Source organism: Ailuropoda melanoleuca, chromosome 2, assembly GCF_002007445.2.
Source record: "Ailuropoda melanoleuca isolate Jingjing chromosome 2, ASM200744v2, whole genome shotgun sequence".
NCBI classification, from domain to species: Eukaryota; Metazoa; Chordata; class Mammalia; order Carnivora; family Ursidae; genus Ailuropoda; species Ailuropoda melanoleuca.
Window position 1 is genome coordinate 139700007 of NC_048219.1, and position 23131 is coordinate 139723137.

Consider the following 23131-nt stretch of genomic DNA (forward strand, 5'->3'; position numbering starts at 1 on the left):
GGAGACGAAGACTGGTATCTTATACAGGGTGGCCGAGGGACAACCTCTCTAATCATCATTTGCAGTGAAGTAAGGAGTAAGCCACTCAGATATTTAGAGGAAGAACACTTCGGGCAGAGGAAATGGCAAGCACAAAAGACCTGAGTTGGGATTGTGCTAAATAAACATGTTCGGGGCGGCTGGCTTGTGTACAACGTATAAATGAGGGGGGGACAGAGATGGGGGTGGTGAGGGGGGCCAGAGACCAGATCATACAAGGCCTTCTGAAAATGGGAAGGATTCTGGATCTTTTTCTAAGTGTTCTGAGAAGCCCCCCAACAAGGAAATATTGTGTTTACGCTCTCCACAGGAGAGAAAAAACTTTTTACCACGTAAAACTGTAAAATATGAATAATGACTTACTGTGAATTATCTTCATTATTTATTCTTTTGAGCTCTCGAATGTGAAGATTTCTGACTCTTTCTAAACGTTCAAGTTCTGCCTGGATTTCTGCCTCTTCCTGAAAATGAAGAGAGGGGACTATAACAAGCTCAATTTATTTGCAATATAAAAAAGATATTTTTACCCATGCATCAATTTTTTACAGTGACGGAAAGAATAGTATATTATAAAGTACCACTGAGTTAAAAGACCAAAGTGCACTTCTCAATGCCTGAAAGATGGAAAGAGATAAGGCAAAAGCCTATTTCAAGAAACCATCCTCCACATAAAAATCTATACCTAATGAGATGCTGAGTTTTATTCTGTACTACAAGAAATCTATTTTTATAATATCTAAACTGAAAATGACTGCAAGGTAGTTGAGGCTGACTTATAATACAAAATGAGATGAAAGTTTTATTTCTGGTACATCCCAATTTTAATTTAAGAGGGAATAATAATACAAAACAAATGAATGAAGGTATTTTACAATAGTCAAAAAAGGAAAAAAGGAAGAAGACAGAACCACCGATTATTTCTAGACCTTACAATGTTTGAAACACACACACACACACACACACAATCTGACCACCACTGCAATCTTAGAGACTCTAAAACAAAAATTATATAGATAGCTGTGGTAGATCCTCAGTTATCAGAGCAGCTCTAGGCAAATCCTAAAGAAAGTCAACATTTAATGTAAAAATTTTGATAAATATTTTTCATGTCTCAAAATATACAATTTTGAGGACATTTAAAAAAATCACACCCCAAATAACCACCTATCTTACACATCTTTTTGTCAATATAAATTTGAATACTACATAAGGGACAGATAAGGATATACAAAATTTTGGTGGAAAATTCTAGACATGCCCAATTTTAAAATATTTCTGAATATTTGTTGAGTAAATAAACAAATACAAATTGCCTTGACCTAAATGTGTATCCACTACACCATTATAAATCTATACTTCATGGAACAGAGGTTGTTTTTAATATTACACGTAAACATCTCTGTATTATATTAGCTCCTTTTCTTCTAATGATTTATCTTTGATTTAAAAAATCTTTATCTAAAAAATAATTCTAAAGTTTACCTCAAAAATGTAAGTATCATTTCATTCCAAAGCAGATAATAAGAGGCATAAAGGGTATAACACCTTTATCTAAGGCTTAAACTGAAAGGAATTCTAAGTATGATAAAGAAAAACAAATATTCACAGATTAAAAAAAACTAAATCTAAGTATGTTGTTTGTATTCCACTTGACTCTTAAGGTTATTTTTATTATTTTAAAATGAAACTCAACCAACTACTTGTTGCACATATATTTAATATGGAGTAGGCATTAGATGATAAATAGAAATTGTCACAGTAAATTTAAATGAAGGCAAACCTTTCTAGAATTTTGGGGAGATTTTTTAAAAAATACATACACTGAACAGACTGTTTTAATTTAACTGAAAATACTTAATACAGCTTCAGTCACAAATATTTTTTATTTTAATGAAAAAAGAAAAGGTAATAAATACTCTAGGGGATTAAATAATTGCAGATTCATCATAAGGCCAGGAAATAGATTAAAAATCTTTTGGAACAAGACTCAAATCACAGCTTAGTTGTCTTAATTTATAAAGATATATGAAGTAGAATTAAGAAACTGGCTATACAGGTATGTCCATGAGTATGAAAAAATTCAAATTCATTTATACTACAGAACTTACAAAATGGTAACCTTTTCTTTCCATATTACTAATATTTGTGGTCTTAAAAACTTGCCATTAAATTTGATTCTTACACATGTAGGAAGCTACTAAACACCTGGAAGGCTGGTGGAATTTTAAATATCTGATAAAACCGTGAAATGTCTAACTATTAGGATACCTACTGAAATAATTGTTTTAACTTTTATTTGAAATTGTGGTATGGGGATACTATTTCAAAAGAGAATTTATAGAAATTAAATTTTACTGAGTCAATAAATATATAATTATGAGATTCAACTAGACTGTTGATACAATTACATTTGCTTAATATTTTTTGGTAATCTTCAGAGGTCTATACAATGGCGGTAACCAACATTGCAAAATAAACACTTATTAAAGTAAAATGTAGGTCTGTGTCAGTTAAGCAAACTTTTTTTGTCCTCTACAAAACATGACCAGATATGTCCCATAAAATCTTACAATCTAAAAGCACAGGCAAGCTGCATTTGGTTTGAATTATAAAGTTTAGGAAAAACAAAATGGCAGAAGCACTAAGAAGAAAAAAAAAAGAAAAAGCTGCATCTTCTGTATTTAAGAGGAAATGTCAAGTAAAGGAACTATAACCAAATCTTTTTTCCCTAATAACCAACTCTTATATATCGATAAACATAACTCTTTCGTAGTCAGTGAAATACATTTACATCTTCCATATTGTAATTTAATAAATTTATTCCACACATCTTGGACCTTAAACCAAAGTGACACACTTCTGGGGGAAAGATAATTCTGCAACTCTTAAACCCCATTAGGAAAAAAAAAAAAGTATACATACTCTTATGGACTGAAGGTTTGTGTTCCCCTAAAATTCCTATTAAGCCCTAAACCCTAATGTGATGGTATTTGGAGATGGGGCCTTTGGGAATTAGATTAGGTCATGAAGGTGGGGACCCTCATGATGGGACTAGTGGCTTTATATGGAGGGAGAGAGAGAAGTCTATCCCCCCTACCCTGTCCCCTCTTTGTGGGAGCACAGATAATAAGACACGTGAGGACTTGAGAAGGCAGCCATCTAAAACCAGGAAGAAATAGATCCTCATGAGAAACTGAACCTGCTGGATGGACCCTGATCTTGGATTTCCACCTTCCACACTGTGAGAAAATTAATTTCTGTTGTTTAAGACACCCAGTCTATGGTATTTTGTTATGGCAGCCCACGCAGATTAACACACATACTTTCAGGGAAATGTTAGGGCAATACAGCCTAGTACCCTTTCTTTATATAAAGGGGCAAAGCCCAGTTTTGGTATGGCCCCAGGGTACAACAGTCTAGAATACAGTAGTCTCATCAACTGATTTATATTTAGTGCAGTCACTTCCAAAGATCTATCCTGTAGACTACATTCTCCTTGCTTGAGATTGACATTAATCTCTGGGCTGTCCTCAGAATTAATCATTTTCACAGGGCTCAGGCAAAGCAAGTATGACCCAGGCTCATAACTGATCTGAGTTCATTATGGAATGGAATCCTCAAACCCATTGGCAAAACTAGGCCAGATTACTAAATACAAGAGAGATAATCCAACTAGATAGATTGGGTTTAATAATACCAACTTTCAATCCTCGAGTCATCCACTAGCTGAGCAGTTAAAGCAGAGGTCTAGAAGAAACATGAGTAAGAACAGACTTTTAGAGAGAGAGGTAGGTTTGGTGATCACATACAGTAAAAGGACACAGCTCTTTTCTGTTTAAACAGGAAGATACAGCAATGGACAATTTAACAGTATTTACTACAGCTATTTTAACAGTATTTTAAAATAAGCTCTTAATATTCTGAATTAAAACCCAAGTCGTACAAGTATACAACAACAGATCTCAATACTGTCTCACTGTTTAACCTGCAAAACATACCACCTTCCAAAACTTTCACCTTTTAAAAATTTATATGGAAGGCAAATTCCACAGCAACTTAACCTTCAGCAGAAGTTTGACACAGAAATGCTTTCTATTTGTAAGCAAAGTAATTTCTGGCAACTATCCCCGTGGCTGGACTTTCTAAGCCAAAAGTCAGTAATAGAAATATAGAATCTCTGTAAAAATGCCAGGTTAAAACTGGTAGGCGGAATTTTGTGCATTTCCCATAATGGCGATTTTTAAAACAGCAATTACTAAAAGAAAGGTGGGGTGTGTAGACATTAAAGCTATAAAGCTTAAAAAGTTATAAAATGCATTTTCACATGTAAAACTGATACATTTCCTGAAAAAATTAAACATACTAGTTTAAACTTCTTCAACAAATCCTGAAAATGTTACGTTATATCCACAAAAAAAACCCCTCAATTTCGATAAAGCCAAGATAAGATAGAGAGCATTTTGATATATCATTCTCAGCTTGCCTAAAATCAATGAGAGTTGGTAAAGGAAATTCTATATAGTATATTATGAAGTAGCAGGAGAAGAGAAAAGCGTATCACTTCACACAGTCTATTCAACAGCACTATAACTGAACTAGGAAAACTAGTTCAGGATAAGGTTTCAAAAAGTTTAACTCCAAATTCATTTTAGTAATATGAACAATATTAACCTGGCAAAAGTTGGTATCCGCAGGTCCTCAAATTTTTTAACTTCATAAACTATAATGTCATTCTAAAAGTTTATCACCAGGAAAGTGAAAGGTAAAATTAACAAAGGCACTATCAGAAGCTAATGAAGAGAAAGGGCAGTGCAGAAAAAAAGAATTAAGAAGAAAATCACTAACAATTTACTTCATCTTTACCCCTGTTGCAACGTCCCCAGATTATTTCTATTATATGCTTTCAAATACTTTAAATATGGATATGAAAGATATGAACCATTGGATTTCCAAACAACAAACCAAAAAACCACACAGATAAAGCAAGTCTGAACTTCCAGAGATCAGTTTTGACACTATTGCCCATAACCCTGTTTTTGCTTGAGTATGATTATGTAGATTGAAAACTGGGCAGCAGGAGGAGGGGACAAAAATTATGAAATTCCTGGGGTGGGGGTCGGGGGGTGGGTCATTCCTAACTACATAATGCTCCCTCCACTGCCCTCCCCAGTCACTGTGCTGGTTATTACTGATAGGAGCATACTGTATCTCCCTCAGATGGATTTCACTGGCTTAGATCATTATTTTAGAACCTTCATGTTTTCTTCTCTCTACATTTCCTTCTTTTTTAGGGGGAGGGTGTGGGGTGTGGAGGTGGAGGTGGTATTTTATTCTCTCTTCAAAGGCATAAATATGTACATTAAAACCCCTGAGAATAACTGTTAAAATAGGCAGGTTTTGATTCTGTCAGTTCCCCCATTCTATTTAAACAAGACAAAATAAGACCCTTCCCAGCAGTAAATAAATGTAACAATTCAACAGACTGGCAAAATTTAAATATTTAGTACACTTCTTGAAAAAGAAATTACAGCTGCTGCTGCTGTATTAGAGATTCCTTGATGTTAAACACGAAACAAGGTGCTGGCCCCACACCATAGCACATTAACAGGCATCATGCCTTACAGCACAGTCTAGTCCTCCGCACTGCCAGGTTCCTTTGAACCTTCTTCAGGATTTGGGTGGATTCATAGATTTTTTTTCTTTTTAATATGAAAAGATTTAACTTTCTACACAAAGATGGAAAGAGACTAGTGACTCTCTTGACGCACCTGAATATACAGGTGACCCTTGAACAACACGGTTTAAACTGCACGGGTCCACCTACAGGCAGATTTTTTTTCAAGAAATAACATACTGTAAATGTTATTTTCCTCATAATTTTCTTAATAACATTTTTCTCTAGCTTACTTTATTGTAAAAATACAGTATATAACACATATAATATAGAAACTTTGCGTTAATTGACTGCTTATGTTATTGGTTAAGTCTTCTGGTTAACAGTGGGCTATTAGTAGTTAAGTTTTGGGGGAGGCAAAAGTTATATGCAGAGTTTTGTGCACATGGAGGGGGGACAAGGCTGGTGCTCCTAACCCCTGCATTGTTCAAGGGTTAACTGTAAATGGCATGGAGTTATAGTTCTGATTGGGAAGGGCCAGTGGCCAAGCAATTGTTTTCTTTTTTTGTGAAAAACATGAATTAAACTCTGCTCTAACCAATGGCTAACATGACTTCTAAAATTCTCTCCAAATTAAAAAAATTCCATTCCCTATAAAACTGGATTAATATTAAACATTACAGAAGCAAAACACATTTTACCTCAAATGCTCATTCTGGTAATTGAAAATCTACTACCAAGTTAAGATGTATGACTGCAAATGAAGAAACACAGAGCAAGTGATGTTTATGGATTCATAGTAAGAGCAGGAGGTAAAATCTGAACACTGGGAGTTTTCCTATCTACAGCCAGTCCCATGTTCTCTCAGCAAAGTCATCTTTTATAGATGACTACTCATTTTTAAAAGGGAAACAGTAGTAAGAACAGAATGTCAAGTTTAGAGTTCTAACACTCTTCTTGGCACTTTTCTTGCCCAAACATGCCAAGAAGTCAGGAACCTCATAACATTCTTCATGGGCTTCATCATGACCTTTTCTACTATAGTGTATTTTCACCAGACTTCTCTGAAAACTACTGCCTTATACAAGTAGTATCTTTTCTTATGTTCTAGAGAAATATAATGTACAGTGTGGTTGGCTTTAATTGAGAGAAGAATTCCCAAGAGATTTCCTCTAGACATTGCCATGAATATAAAGGTGAACACACAGATTTAGAGATTAAGTCTTCTAGAATTATACTGCTCATTAATCTCATATTTTTATTCAAACCTAAGTGACAATAAATGTCACATACGCAAATTTATTCTTTGTGGTTATACTAAGGATTTGATAAATTAGATGACAATGGTATTCTAGAAAGAAAGACCAAAGGAGATATCAAACTTCAAGAATATTTGGGGGTCAATTCACCTAAAACCAATGCCCTGTATTCTCCACTGTTCAAAAGGCTTGTAGACAATCCATTGTCTTCCATTTCAACTAGTTGCATGGTCCACTGGGAAGGAGTGAGAAAAGAGCTGTGTGCTTGTTCTTGACCTGTAAAGATTTCATCATGGAAGATTAATACTGATGCTGCTGCTGCCTGTTACTGGTTGTTTCTCTTTGCAGGTGCCAATATCGGTCAGAGAACAGGATTTCAGTGGTAGAGTTGTTGCTATACTGTTATCTCTTCAGAACGGAGGCACAAGGAGAGATGAATGCCACATCGCAAGGAGCAAAGGAGAGAGAGAGAAAGAAATGGTGTCAGGTGGCATGTTGGATGTGATTTTTGTTTTAGTAGAGATTGAGATGACTGCAAATTGTTTAGCTGGTTCCTTCGGTCTGCAAAGATACATTTGTGTTGGTGCTGATGATTCTTGACTAATCCTGTTTCAATCACAAATTGGTTATGTTTTTTAAAAAAAAAAAAAACTTCCAGCACTTATATTCAGGATTTATAAAATCTCTCTCCCTCTCTCTCTCACTCTTTCTCTTTCTCTCCCTCTCATTCACACACACAACCCAAAAAACAAACATTAAGGCCAATCCCTGTTAACACTATTTAATATTCCATACTGAGATGTCAAATTTTCTATATGCATTATTTTCTTCAGCTGATTTAATCAAATATTTTAAATCTAGAAGATGGCAAAACTTGAAGACTAAATAAAGGGCAACACAGATCTGCATGCTGTTCACCACACACACCTGAGTAACAGCAGTGGCAAGACATAGTCATTAGTCCTAATAACTTTCAGAATTCTTATTTCCTCATCATTTTGGGATACTATGATGGGTAACTTATATCATTTAAATACTGGCTACAGAGAGAATCTATTACAAGGATGATAGTTTTTCAGGGCTTTTAAAAAAAAAGTTATTTGTGTTAATTTAGTAATAATCCTAGAAAAGCATATCCATGTAGTTTTCTTCAATTCCAGAATAATGATCTGAACTATACAAACAACAACCTAGCAGAACTCCTCACATCAAAAAGATAAATTATAATAACTAGAATTAACCAAAGACTGGTATCAAAACAGGATCAACCATAAAAGCTAACTGGCATAGAATCTGTTAGTTTCCATAAATCCACAGATTCCACACGTGGCACAAGTACATAGAATGGGATAGTTAGTAGCCTTGCCTCAAAGAACCAACATTTAAAGATAGAAAAGTATTCCTGCTGCAACTATAAGCTTTTACTAAGGGATAACTGGGTAAGTTTGTACATAATCACTACCAGAGAAAAGTTATTTTTTAAAAGCTGTTTTGGGAATAATTTGCATAGTCTCCATATATTTTATTATATAGTTCTTCTCTGTTCTATTCTTTTAAATTCTTAAGCTACGTAAAAGGCAAGATTATGTTACAGAGTTTTTATAGTTTTTATTTAAAAATGTGCTTTTTCTGTTGATCTTTAAAAATAAATTTAGAGTGAAAAGCAATATATCAGCTAATAAGAAATATTCTAGCTGATGTAACAGTCATTAACAATACTCAAGGAAAATAACATGTGAGGGAATGAGAGTATCTGTGTGTGAAAACTTAACTCATCTCCTTTATCTGCAATGAAAATGAAGCATGTTTCTAAAAAAACAAAAAGCAAACACTGCCACTATTCTAAGACAGATGCAAAGAAAGCTTGAGTGAATTAATTCTTCTGAATACAAAGAATCAACTTGCTATCTAAGTACAGCAGAACTACTGTAGGAATAAGTGTATAGGTACTGTCACTGAAATGCGAGTGGAGGAAGGTTCATGTTTCGCTTCGCCGGTTACTAGCTTTATTAATTTTAACAAAACATAGGGAGAAGATGTTAGCATTCAAAAAGTTAATGTTAGGGGCGCCTGGGTGGCACAGCGGTTAAGCATCTGCCTTCGGCTCAGGGCGTGAACCCGGCGTTATGGGATCGATACCGATGTTATGGGATCGAGCCCCACATCAGGCTCCTCCGCTGTGAGCCTGCTTCTTCCTCTCCCACTCCCCCTGCTTGTGTTCCCTCTCTCGCTGGCTGTCTCTATCGCTGTCGAATAAATAAATAAAGTCTTTAAAAAAAAAAAAAGTTAATGTTAATGTTCGCTCGAGAATGGTTAAAACTTCAAAGTCCATAAAATGTAGTATCATGCTCCTGAAATGGGAATTTGAATCATGCCTGTATCAGGCAGAGAATGGAAATAAATCAATCATTTAGTGAATGAGTAAGCAATGATTTCATTAAATAGAGTAACTGAAAATATTAAAGAATTCTTGACATACTAAAAAAAAAAAAGTGATGCTGCACAGTGATTTTCCTAATCTCAGAAGACAAAACTAATAAGCTCTTAAGCCCCAGAAACATCTATTTATGTTATCCACAGGCTTACTTTTGGAGGCTTTTGCTTAACTTTCATTCCTTACTCTATCACATTAATAGCTTTGGATTTATTCTATTTCTAACCCTGCAGAACAGCACAGAATGTGAACTGAACTTTGTGATTTATTCAGTGGTAAATACACTTTTTCATATTTCAGTTTACCTATTCAATTATTATGATGATCTTTATAAAATACAAAGCACATGATAAATTATTCATTTCAAGAAAAAGTAAATAGGCCTTCCAGTCTCATATGTCCAAACAGCATGGTCTTCCTCAGTGAAATAAGTTTTCTCTTTTGGTGCCCACAAATTTAATCTAATAATTCTACTGAACTTTAAGAGTTTTTATTAAAGCCAGAGAGAGAGAGAGAGAGCAAGAGTATGCTGGGCTCCAAATATAAACCCTAAGCTGACACAGTATAGGTTAATTCCTGTGCAGGTTACAAGGACTTCAAATATTAACATATCAGAACCAGCCTATGGTAGAAACTATATAGTTACAAGTTGGGTACAGTTCATGACAGCTTAATAAACCCAGGAGCACAGGGAGCTGATAAGACAGAGGCGATTACATCTTTTCTCTTAACTGAAGCTTGTTCTCTATGTGTTAAAAGTATCCAATCTACTTTTTCAGAAAACAGAATGACCTACTTTAATGGCCTATTTTCCAACTGTGCTTTAGAATGCCAAATAACTTATTTTTAAAACATGTGACTTAATGCTTATTTTTTAATTTTGCCACTCAAAAATTAATATCCAGTGGTAAGCAAGCAACTGCTATTTATTTGTGCTCTAAGATGACTCTACTTAACTCAATTTTGTTCCCTGCACGTACTACCAACAACTTTCTTTATAATGCATTCATTCTTCTCACCCAAAATAGCCCTTAGAAGAGAATGTGAGAATTCAAGACATGAGAGCCTATTTCAGCATTAGTAGTTTATTCACTCTCCCAAATATTCCATGATATTGGTCAAAGAAAAGTAATATTGTATATTGGTTAAGAAGATAAAGTTAGAAATCTAGAGCTGCTCAGTAAATCTGATAAAAGCTGAAAAAAATAAAACAGGAAAAAAGATTACGGAAGGGACAGTTATTAGAAAGAATAAGTAAATTAAAAAAATGGAGAAGTCAAACCCAGGGAAAGAGGCTAATATGGAGGTTAGAAGTGAAAGTATAGTGTTCTACAACAGCTTGCAACTGTTCATATAGTATTTAGACATTTAAGTATACCTTACTTTAGAACACTTACACAGAAGTGTTTCAGAGAAACCAAAAATTTTCAATATTTTCCAGTAAAGCTTTAAAATCAACCAAGCACAACCAACCAAAACCAAAAGCAAACCCTTCTCTGAAGCTTTTCAAAAAGTGAAGTATTTTTTTTTGTACTACAAATCACCAATTTCTAATTTAACTGCTTTATAATTTCAGATTGTATATAAGAGGTTTTCATAAAATACGATACACACATGGAAGAATCTCACCACTAGAAAGAGTAATTTAAAATTAACTATTATATGTGAAAGTAATAACCCTCCAGTTAAAGTGTCCCATTATCATGAAAGGCTAGTTAGAAGATAATTTATAAATCTTTACAGGGGACATCAAACATAGGTCTCTATGAGTTCATTATCAAAATAGCTTAGGTGGACACACAAATACCGGTACTAATTCTGCACTATAAAATCCTTCAAGAGTCCCACTACAACTCCATCTGTTACAGAGGAGAGACTGACGTTGTCTACTATATCTCAAAGAGCAGGAAAAATAGTAATTACGACAAAAGAAAATACACCTTAAAAAAAAAAAAAAAAAAGACCAGAATAAATTACGTTAGCATTTACTGTTAAAGTAGTTTGGCGTTGAAACTTTTCTGAGCAGGGGCATAGACAGATATGACATAGTTAAAAAACACTAATACAAATTACATATATATATATATATATATATATATATATATATATTTATAGATTTATATTTATAATTTTGTTCTGCTCCCTGTAGTTGAGTGGCAGGGTTCTGAAGCACCTTGATAGTATTCCAAAAAATAAAACAGTACACAGTATGATAGCAGCTGCTACCAGAACAGGTTTCTCTGTCCTACCTCACCCCCACCCCTGGAAGACCATTTCACTGAAGCTATCTATCTTTAATTAGTTCACTAACTCAATTTTAGCAATTATTCAGCCTATTAAAAAAATATGTAAGTAATGTCACAAAAAGCAGAATAAAAAATTGGGTGAAAGAAAAATAATGTTACATCTGTCAGTAACTTCATTTTGAGTGGGAAAATCTACTCTATTATTATTAATTTGAAACGGTTTGAACTAAAAATATGAGCTATAAAAACAATGACCTGATTACAATTTGTTTACAAATAGTACAAAGCTATACATTATAAAAATTTACTATAATAACACATAGCATTTTGATAAACTATATCACTTTATACTATTACTGATGATTAGGCTTTTTGAAATTTGCCAATGTACATATATTAATCGAAACATTTAATCAAGCATTTAATAGCTTAAAAGTTAAGCCAAAGAAACAAGTTTATTAATTTATAATTATTTCAGTTTATTATAAATTGATACAAACAATGTGGAAATTTACATTCCATCTTAAAAATGAAGCATTTTTACAAAAATAGTATTTAAGCAGAATAATCCTAAGCCCTGAAAGTCTGGCCAGGAGTCACTTCTCCACTATAGGGACATGGTATTATCAGCATCTCAACGTTTGTAAGCTGCCACAAGGTAAAGGAATGTTATTTTAATATATTCAACTTAAAAATACAACTTTAAAGCTCCCCCCCCTTTTTTTTTTGGCTAAAATCTGGATACTTTCTCTCATAAGATGACTTCTCCAATAAGAGACTGATAATACAAACTCTCCACAACCTCTGATTACAAACTAAAAATTCAGCATATGTTTCACATACCTTTTTGAGATGTCCTAGTCTAAGTTTGAAAATTTCTTCCTGTTCATGATATTCTGCCAAAGTCAACCTGTCAAAAATGAAATTGTAATTCTAGATATTAAGATTAATAGTTATTGTATCTTATTAACAACCAGCAAAAGAAGATAATTGGAAATACTACAATGTTGACAACTTTTAGCCCAAAATAGAAGCCAAAAGTCCTTTACAATATTCTTCAGAATACACCTAATACTTACAGATGGAACAACTAATTCATAAATTCAGCAACTATTTAATGAGTGCTATGTATCAAGTGATGTTCTAGAATTTCAATCCTAAGGGTACAATGAAAAAGACACTTTCTCTTTTCATTTTAGTTTGAACTTACATTCTATAGTCTCCACTAAGGAGGCAGAAAAGAAACAATAAAGAAATAAACCCAAATAACAGTAAGCGTTATGAAGAAAACAAAAAAGAGTGGTATGATAATGACATTGGATTACACTAATTTGTACTGAGTGTTAGGGAGGTGGTCTTGATCTAAACATCAAAAAGACAACTACAAGAGAACCTGGGCGGGCAAGTGTAAGGATGCTAAGATGGACACAGGCTGGCATACTGTAAGAAGAGAAAAAAATGTAAGTATCAAAACAGCCAGAGAAGCAGGGGCCAGCTTATGTATGGACTTCCAGACCAAGGAATGAATTTCATTTTATTCTAAGAGTACTAGAAAATTACTGCAAAGAGAGTCAGTCCAGTTGGGTACCGGTTTAAAAAAAAAAAAAAAAAAAAACAAGGAAAAAAAATTTTTTTCCGTTTCCATGTGTTAGGAAAAGGAATGCTAAAACTATAGTCAAAGCACCAAATTTTTAATAAATATAAATAGACATAAGACTTTAAATCTTGAAAGTACTTTATAGTTATTTTTAGTTGCAAATATTCATATGTAACTCTGAAATATAACTAGCTTAATACGTGTAGAACCATAATAAGACATAAACACTTATAACATTTCCTGAGGAAAAAATGATTGTTTTCTGATAAAATGAAACCACTCCACAATAAAACAAGTTCCATTTCATATTCCATTCAGAACTTAGCTATTTACTTCTGGCATTTTGAAACATTTAAAATTAAACCTGTCTACCCAGTCTTAGGTTAACACAACTGCTTCATTTTATTATACTAAATATAGCAACAGTGGACAGTTGTAGCAGATGCTTCAAGTAAACTCAGAGAAGTGTTAACAGTGTGACTGTAGATGGAAGGAAAGGAGGAGGGAAAGGTAATGTTAAAAGGTTTGGAAACCAAAACGGATAAAATCTCAACTAATTTAATAAACAAAAGCTATAGGAATTTTTGGCAAATAGCTTCTGGATAGGCATATATGCCACCAATGAAAATTTGGTGCAATTTGAGTTTCTCAAAATTTTTGAAACTACATTCTACTAAGAAGTCCAGCTCTCATGCAAAGTTGCAAAGCCCCTACATATGCAGATGGCTGGGAATTTCTATAATTTAGAGGTAAGCATGTTTTGTTTTATCTATAGCTTTCAATAGCTACTATTCTTGTGAGTTAAAAATCAATTAATATCAATTAGTTCCATGATGATTTAGTTTGTTGAATATTGTTTGGTTATCTTACAGCATAATGTAATACATATTTGCTATTTAACAGCACTTAGTTTCAGCTGTTATTATGTTTTGTTTTGTGGTTCAAACCATCCACATCCATACAGCTAAAGCAAATGCATACAAATATTCCCTCCCTAAATTTTCTTAGTAGAGTGATATTTCTTCGTTGATTTAAAAAACTTTGATCCCAGAGCATTATTTCATAGATCTACTCCTGATATTAAACACATACAATTCTCACTGGAGATTAATGTAACTTTCATCAGCAGCAGAACTTAGCTNGCTCCTCTGCTATGAGCCTGCTTCTTCCTCTCCCACTCCCCCTGCTGTGTTCCCTCTCTCGCTGGCTGTCTCTATCTCTGTCGAATAAATAAATAAAATCTTTAAAAAAAATAAATAAATAAAAAATAAAAAATAAAAAANTACAAATATTCCCTCCCTAAATTTTCTTAGTAGAGTGATATTTCTTCGTTGATTTAAAAAACTTTGATCCCAGGGGCGCCTGGGTGGCACAGCGGTTAAGCNATCAATTAATATCAATTAGTTCCATGATGATTTAGTTTGTTGAATATTGTTTGGTTATCTTACAGCATAATGTAATACATATTTGCTATTTAACAGCACTTAGTTTCAGCTGTTATTATGTTTTGTTTTGTGGTTCAAACCATCCACATCCATACAGCTAAAGCAAATGCATACAAATATTCCCTCCCTAAATTTTCTTAGTAGAGTGATATTTCTTCGTTGATTTAAAAAACTTTGATCCCAGAGCATTATTTCATAGATCTACTCCTGATATTAAACACATACAATTCTCACTGGAGATTAATGTAACTTTCATCAGCAGCAGAACTTAGCTATTTACTTCTGGCATTTTGAATACTACTACTATAACTATTAAGCTTCAAATAAATAGTAAAAAATATATATTGACCACTTTCTCTCTGCTTGGTTTTGAAGCACTAATAAGCTAATTCTGCAGAAAGTACTAAATACTAGGCTACTCAAAGTGTCAAAGTTAAGGAATGCAATTTATGGTAAATAAGACTATTACAGGCACTTAAAAAAATAGCAAGCCCATTTATTTGTATAATTTAGCAAACCTTTAGTGAACATTAAACTATGAGCTATGCATTGAGGATTAGATTTTTTAAATGAGGGAGGGTGGGACATGAGACTAGTCTGCCTTTGAAAAGCCCCCCAAAAACTAGCAACAGAAGTTCCTCAACACAATATAGGGCATTTATTAAAAACCCACAAATGACATCATACTCAAAGGTGAAGGTCTGAAAGCTTTCCCCTTAAGATGAGAAATAAGACAATGATGCTTTCACCATTACTATTCAATATTGTGCTGGAAGTCCTACCAGAGGGGTTAAGTAAGAAAAAGAAACGTAACATCATGCATCAGAATGAGAAAAGAAAAAGTAAAACTATCTCTATTTGCAGATGACCTTAACTCTAGATGTAGAAAATCTCCAAGAATGAAGAAAAAAACATCACCAGAGCTAATAAATCAGCAAAGTTGCAGGGTACAAAATCAACCCACAAAAATCAGTTGTTTCTATACACCAGCAATGAACAATCTAAAAAGGATATTAAGAATACAATTCCATTTATAATAGAATGCAAAAGAATAAAATACCTAGAAATAAATTGAACCCAGGAAGTGACTAGTACACTAAAAACTACAAAACAGTGCTAAGGAAATTAATGGAAACTAATTAAAAGACTTCTATGTTCATGGATGAGTAGACTTAATGTTGTTAAGAGGGCAATCCTCTCCAAAGTCATCCATATATTCAATATAATTCTGATCAAAATACAAATGGCCCATTTTGCTAAAATGGAAAAAAAATTGCAAGGGGGCTCAAATAGAAAAAACAATATTGAAAAAGAAAAAACAAAGTTATAGGACTCCCATTACCTATTTCAAAACTTACTACAAAGTTATGGTCATTAAAACAGTTACTCTACCATAAAGACAGACATATAGGCCAAAGGAATAGAAATGAGTACAGATATCCATGGCCAGGTGATTTCTGACAAGATGCCAAGACCACTCAATGAGGGAAAGAATAAGTCTTTTCAACAAATAGTGCTGGGACAACTGGATAACCACATGCAAAAGAATGAAGTTGGACCCCTACCGCACTCTATATAAAAAATTAACCAAAAAGGGATCAATAATCTAAATATAAAAACTAAAACTAGAAAACTCTTAGAACACAGCACAGGGGTAAATGTCCTTGACCACGGATTTGGTAAAGGATTCTTAGATTTGACACCAAAAGTATGAGCAAAAAACAAAACAGTAAATTTAACATCATAAAAATTAAAGTCAAATCAAACCAAAGGACATTATCAAGAAAGTAACACAATTTACATAATGGGAGCAAATATCTACATATCATATATCTGAAAAAGGTTTAGTATCTAGAACATATAAAGGACTCTTGTAACTCAACAACAAAAAGACAAGCAGCTGGATTAAAAACTGAGCAAAAGACTTCAATATCTATGCTAAGACCAACAAGCACATTAAAAGACATCCAACATTATGAGCCTTCAGGAATGCAAACCAAAACCACAATGAGATGACACTTTACAGCTACTAGGATGATTATAATCAAGAAACAGAAAATAAAAAGTGTTACCAAAGATGTAAAGAAATAGGAAATCTGTCTACTGCTGGCGGGAATGTAAAATACTGCAAATAGGAAAAATAGTTTAGCAGTTTTCGAGAATTTGAACACAGAATTGCCATATAACCTTGCAATTCTATTCCTAGGTATATACTCAAAAAAAAAAAAAAGAAAGAAATGTCTCATTCTATCCATAGTGTGAAAGACACTAAGATTGAGATGCACAAAATGATGCTCTGTTATTAAAAAAAAAAAAGAAAGAAAAAAAAAAGGAGGGCGTTGCTGGACAACATTTTTGCTAATACTTCACAGAGGTTCAAAATGGTCTTTAAAAGATTAAGCGTGCAACTCACAGGTCCCCCTCAGCCTTCTCAGCAGAAGCCAAAAACAGTAATGGGATTATCAAGAAAAGAACCTGGAGGATCCTCACATCTAACGGAATGAATGTGTGTGTCAGAGGGGGAAAAGCCATGAGATCTTCTGACAACTTTAAACAGAAACACTGCCAGCTTGGCATTTAAGAGGGCAGAGAGAGTACAAAATGAAAGGCTGTCAGACCTCCAAAATTCTACAAACAAGAAACAGGCTGACAAAGCTACTCTGCTACATACACATGCTAACCTTAACGAGAAAGAAACCTTTGTGAAACAGACTCAGAGGAAAGAACCTTGAGTCCAGAAGGGGAGCCATAACCATAGAAAATTACTACCAGACTTCGAAACCAAATGGGAGTGTGACTGGATGGATTTTGAAACTATTTGGGAGCAGTGACTCCTTTCGTTTTTGTTTTTTTTTTTCTTCCTGCTTCAACAAAATGTCTTTAATTGTTATCCTATCCCTGTCCTCACCATCATATTTTGAGAAGTTGTTTCTTAAGGTTCACAGATTAAGAGGAATTGTGTTTTGGGCGGATTATACAGGTTTTCACCCATACCTAATTTAGATGAGATTTTGGATGCTGAGTTGATGCTATAATTGGGTTGGGATGTCACTGTAATTGAGATATCGGGTTGATTCTTTGGGGGATGTTAGGATAGGATGAATGTATTTTACATATGGGAAGGATGTGACTCTTGGTTCAGAGGGGAGATGGGTAGGCAGAATATCAGCTTCCAAAGATACCACATCTTAATCTTTGGAATTTGTGAATGTTACCTTATATAGCAAAAGATTACGTGGGATTAAGGTTGCTAATTAGCTGACCTTAACATAAGGTGATTGTCCTGGATAATACAGCTATGAGTACACAGAGCAAAGAAAAAAAATTTTATCTGAAGGAACTAGGAAAAGACACAGAAGAGATAACATCTGAACCTGACTAAACAGGAGCAGCAGGAAGAAGAAACAAGGCATACAGGGCACCATGGTGACTCAAGTGCACAGCATGTAGATATGAATGCAAAAAGAAAAATCAATGTACAGTATAGATTAAGGAAGTTCTTCTACTGACTGCTAGGAGTTTTAATCAAAGATCAATGCTGGAAGTGCCTGGGTAGCTTGGCTGGTTTAGCATCTGACTCTTGGTTTCGGCTCAGATCATGATCTCAGGGCCATGCCCACATCAGGCTCTGAGCTCAGCAGGGGCGCTGCTTGAAATTCTCTTTCTCCCTATCCCTACCCAACCCCTCTCCAAAATAAATAAATAAATCTTTAAAAAAAAAAAAAAAAAGACCAATGCTGAATTTTGTCTCATGTTTTTTGTTTTGGCATCTATTATCATATGATCTTTCTCCTTACATGGAAAATTAGGTATTTTTTAATGTTAAACCAACCCTGCATACCTAAAATAAACACAACTTGGTCTTGATAAATTTTCATTTTTATATATTACATGTTTGATTGCTAATACTTTATTTAAGATTTTTACATTTGCGTTTATAGTGAGATTAGCCTGTAACTTTCCTTCTTTGTATCATCTTTGCTAAATTCTAACACCTAGATTATGCTGGTCTCATAAAATATGCTGGAAGTATTTCTGACTTAGCTATTCTTTAAAAAAAAGAAAGTTTTAAAAAAGACTGGCACTACTTCTTCCTTAAATAGATGTTATAATTCAAAAATGATGTCATCTATACCTGGATTTTTCATTTTTAAAAAAGATTGATTTATTTTAGAGAGAGAGCGAGAGCAAGAGAGAGAGAGAGAGGGAGAGACAGAGAGGGAGAGATAAACTTGAGCAGACTCCTCATTGAGCCTGGAGCCTGCCACGGGGCTAGATCCCACCACAAGGAGATCACTACCTGAGCCAAGAAACTAAGAGTCAGAGGATCAACCAACTGCACCATCCAGGGGCCACTCGATTTTTAACTTTATAATTACAGATTCAATTTCTTTAATAGTTATAGAACTATTTAGACTTTTGCTTATTCTAGTGCCAATTCTGTTAAGATTTTTCTAGAAATTTAAGCATTTCACAAAAATTTCAAGTTTAAGCCATTTAATGTTGTTTTCCTTTAAATATCTGTAGACTCTAATAATACCTTTTTACATTTCTGATAATGGTTGCCTTCTCTTTCAATTTTATTAGATTAGTTTTGTTTTGGAATAAAATACACATTTTTTGGATTGGTTGACTCTCTGTATTGTATATGTTTATTTCCTGTATCATTAATTTCTACTCTTTCTTCTTCCTTCTTTGGTTAATTCTACTGCTCATCTTCTAACTTACTGAAATAAATGCTTAGTTTATAAAGTTTTCGTTTTTCTTCTTTTCATTTATATGTACATAAGGTTATAAATTTCCCCCAGATACTGGTCAGATTTATCTCACAAATTTTGCTATATGGCACTTTCACTATCACTCATCTAAAAATATTTTTCTCATTTCCACTGAGATTTTTTCACTACTTTATTCTTAGAGATTTCTAATCTAATTCCACTGTGGTCAGAGAACATATTCTATGATAAGTTTCACCCATGAGTTCAACCAAATATTTAAGTAAGAAACAATGCCAGTCCTACACAAACTCTTTCAATCTCTTGAAATCTGTTGAGACCTCTCTGCTTTATGACCTAACATGATAAATTTTTACAGAAGTCTATGCTTAAAAAAGAACACATATTCTGTAGACGTTAGGGGTATTCTACAAGTGTCAAGTTTGTCAATCCCACTGAAATTTTCTATACCCATACTGCGTGTCCTTTTTTTTTTATTGTTTTATTTTTATCTGCATGTTCAATTACTAAGAAATGTGTGGGTTGAAATCTATTATGACTTCTGAATCTATGTCTCCTTAAAGTACTGTCAATTTTTCATCTATCTTGAGGTGATGTTATCACAGGCACACAAATTTGGAATTACTATATGTTTCTGGCGATTTGAGCCATTTATAGTTATGAAATAACCACTTTATTTCTTATAATTTATTTGCCTTAAATTTTACTGTGTCTCATATAATATAGCTTCCTTTGGTTGGCATTTACCTGGAATATTTTTTTCTTAACTTATATTCCCAATATGTGTTTTTCTTTTCCTTTGGCTACTTTTAAGAATTTTTTTCTCTTTGCCTTGATTTTTCTGAAATTTATGATGTGTCTATGTATTTCTATTCATTATACATGGAATTCTCTGGCCTCTGTGAATCTATAGATCGATCTTATTCATCTGCTTTAAAATATTCTTAGTTATTTAGTCTTCAAATATTGCTTCTGCTCCATTCAAAATGGTTCTTCTATGGTCAGGTGACTTGTCTAGTAATAATTTTAAGTCAAAAGACAGTAAGACACCTTAAAATAATCACCAACCTAAAACTCTAAAATCAGTAAAAACCATTTTGAGAATGAAGGCAATATAAAGTTAGTTTCATACCAAGAAAAAACTGAAAGGTGTCATTACCAATAGACCCACACTAAAAAAAGAAAAAAAGAAAGAAAAAGAAAAAATTTCTAAAGGGTATTCTCGGGCAGAAAGAGCTTACTAGGTAAAAAAAATCAAAGATGTAAGAATAAATGAAGAGTAAAAAAATGATAAATATGTAAGTAACATTTAGATGAATACAGACTATGATGTCCTCACATAGGGGACAGAAAGAGAAAATCAAATAAACAAAAACTGAGCAACCCAATAAAGAAAAAAAAGGGACAGAGATGAGGCAGGATAAATCGATCGCACAAAGACAGACCAGATTTAAGTCCCCAATAAATAAATAAATAAATAAATACATGAAATGAAAATAGATTAAATGCTCCAACAAAAGATTATTCAAACATGATTTTTTTAAAAAACAATAAAACATTTGTCAAAACCCATAAAATGTATACTACACCAAAGGTGAATTTTGATGTACACTATAAACTCTCGGTGATAATGATGTGCTAACGCACATCCATCAACTGTAACAAACATGCCAGTCGGGGGCAGGACACTGACAGTGGTGGAGGCTGTGTGTGGGGACAGGGAGTATATGTGAACTCTCTACTTTCTACTCAATTTTGCTATATACACTAGAACTGCTCTAAAAATAAATTTTATTAATTAAAAAAGTCTATAATTTACAAGACAAGTAATCCACTAAATAACTTCATGGTATGTAAAATATAACCTTGAGTTAAAATCAAAGCTTTAATGAGAAAACACAGTGACCTCTAAAACTTCCTTAATAAAATAGAAGGTAAAATATTACTGTTTACTTCGCAGTCATCCTATGTGAAACATGAAATACATAAATAAAATCAAAACGTAATTTAAAATATATTTAACATGAGGCCAAAATCTTGATTAAAATTAATTAATTACAATTAACACAAGGGTCATTTAGACATCCATAGATAATATTTTCTATGCAAACTACTCTGAACAGAAGTATATGTGACTAAAAGTAGGACCTACTACCTAAAAACCTCACCAAATCTTGCTGGTAGTTAAAAATTAGTTAAGAACCAGGAACCATGCAAGTACTTTAACATGCATTACCTTGTATCATCCTTTCGATACTATGATATAGGTCCTTTTGCAAGTGAGGAAATGGAGACTCAAAGAAGTGAAACAGCTTACCAAAAATAACAACCTGAAAGCGTCAAGGATGGATTCCACATCTGTCTGTCAACAATGCTTCAAGTCCTAACCGCTACATAGTAGTAACTTCATTTTCTTTGTTAATTTCTTGACAGAAAAATAATTAAAGATTTAAGGTTTCTATTCTAATTATACTAGATGTTCTGCACATACACTCTAGATGTTCTAGTTACCACCAGTGATTCGAAAGGAATTTTTACAAGACAGTTCAGAGAAGAGCCACTAAAATATAATAATATATAAACCAAAGTGATTCTGGGGCACCTGGGTGGCTCAGTCAGTTGAACATCCAACTCCTGATTTTGGCTCAGGTCATGACCTCAGGGTCCTGGGATCAAGACCCCCATCATTCAAGACTCCTGCAGCGGGGAGTCTGCTGGAGATTCTCTCTCTTTCCTCTCCCTCTTCCCCCTCCTTCCCCTGCTCTCTCATGCACGCTCTAATAAATAAATAAATATTTAATTAAAAAAAATGCTTCTATGGCTTTTTTCCCTATTTAAATCTGCATTTGTATAAAGATACAGTCAAACTATTATGTAGTATCACTTCATTTGCCATTCCAAGAACACAAAAGTTTAACTTCAGGGTTAGTTCTCTGTCAACATATATAATAAAGTGGGGTGGAAATAAGACAAGTCTATGACTATTAAACTATAGGTAGGGCTGTTAAGTATCTTGGAAGACAAGTAAGCAAAATACCTGTGACAAACTTGAAAAATGGAGAAACTAGTGAGAAGGAGAAAATGAAATTCAGTCAAATGCTTATGTGACAGAATTTAGCATTTACTGACCATTTTCCATATGAGAAAACTGTGCTGCATAGTGGGAATACAGGGATAAAACACTGAGAAAAATGCTACATACAGAACAGGCACATACAAAAGGCTATGGGCATCCAACCTGAGGGGAAATGGGGGAGAAAATGGGAAGAAAAAAAGTTAGAGAAGGCTTCCTACTGAAATTGGTACTTGAGCCAAGCCTTAAAAGATGAACAGGCAATGAGACTGGTGAAGAAAGGCAAGGAACAAGATGTATAAAGGCACAGAAACAAGAACGCCTAATCCACTTAGAGAACTAAAACAGTTTAACATAAGATACATAGGACAGACGTTGGAGGTGAAATGACAGAGGAAAATAAGGCCTACAAAGAGTCCTTCATGAGGGTGAATTTTATCCTGAAGGTCAGTGAAGAAGGTTAAATGTGAAACTGGCATGAAGAGACACATAAGAAACAGTAATCTAGGTTAAAAAGAGAGATGAGGTCCTAAACTAAGATAGTGGCAATGCAGATGGACAAATACGAGATGCTACAGAAACAGACACAGAGAATGAGGGCAAGGGAAACATTCAGGATGTTTCTAGTGTCATTAACAGAGTAAATGGTGATGCTGTGACTGAAGAGACAGAGGGCACTATCACATTA

At 33.8% G+C, this 23131-nt stretch overlaps 1 protein-coding gene across 2 annotated transcripts in view; it reads right to left on the bottom strand.

The window, feature by feature from the left end:
• Positions 1-23131, bottom strand: part of TLK1 (tousled like kinase 1) — a 137796-nt gene that overhangs the window by 17333 nt on the left and 97332 nt on the right. For both annotated transcript variants that reach the window (XM_002923909.4, XM_034654726.1), the window contains 2 exons: positions 12436-12502; positions 403-500 (listed from right to left, as the gene is read on the bottom strand). In XM_002923909.4, coding sequence (XP_002923955.2) covers positions 403-500; positions 12436-12502 — 165 coding nt within the window. The remainder of the gene's footprint in view (positions 1-402; positions 501-12435; positions 12503-23131) is intronic.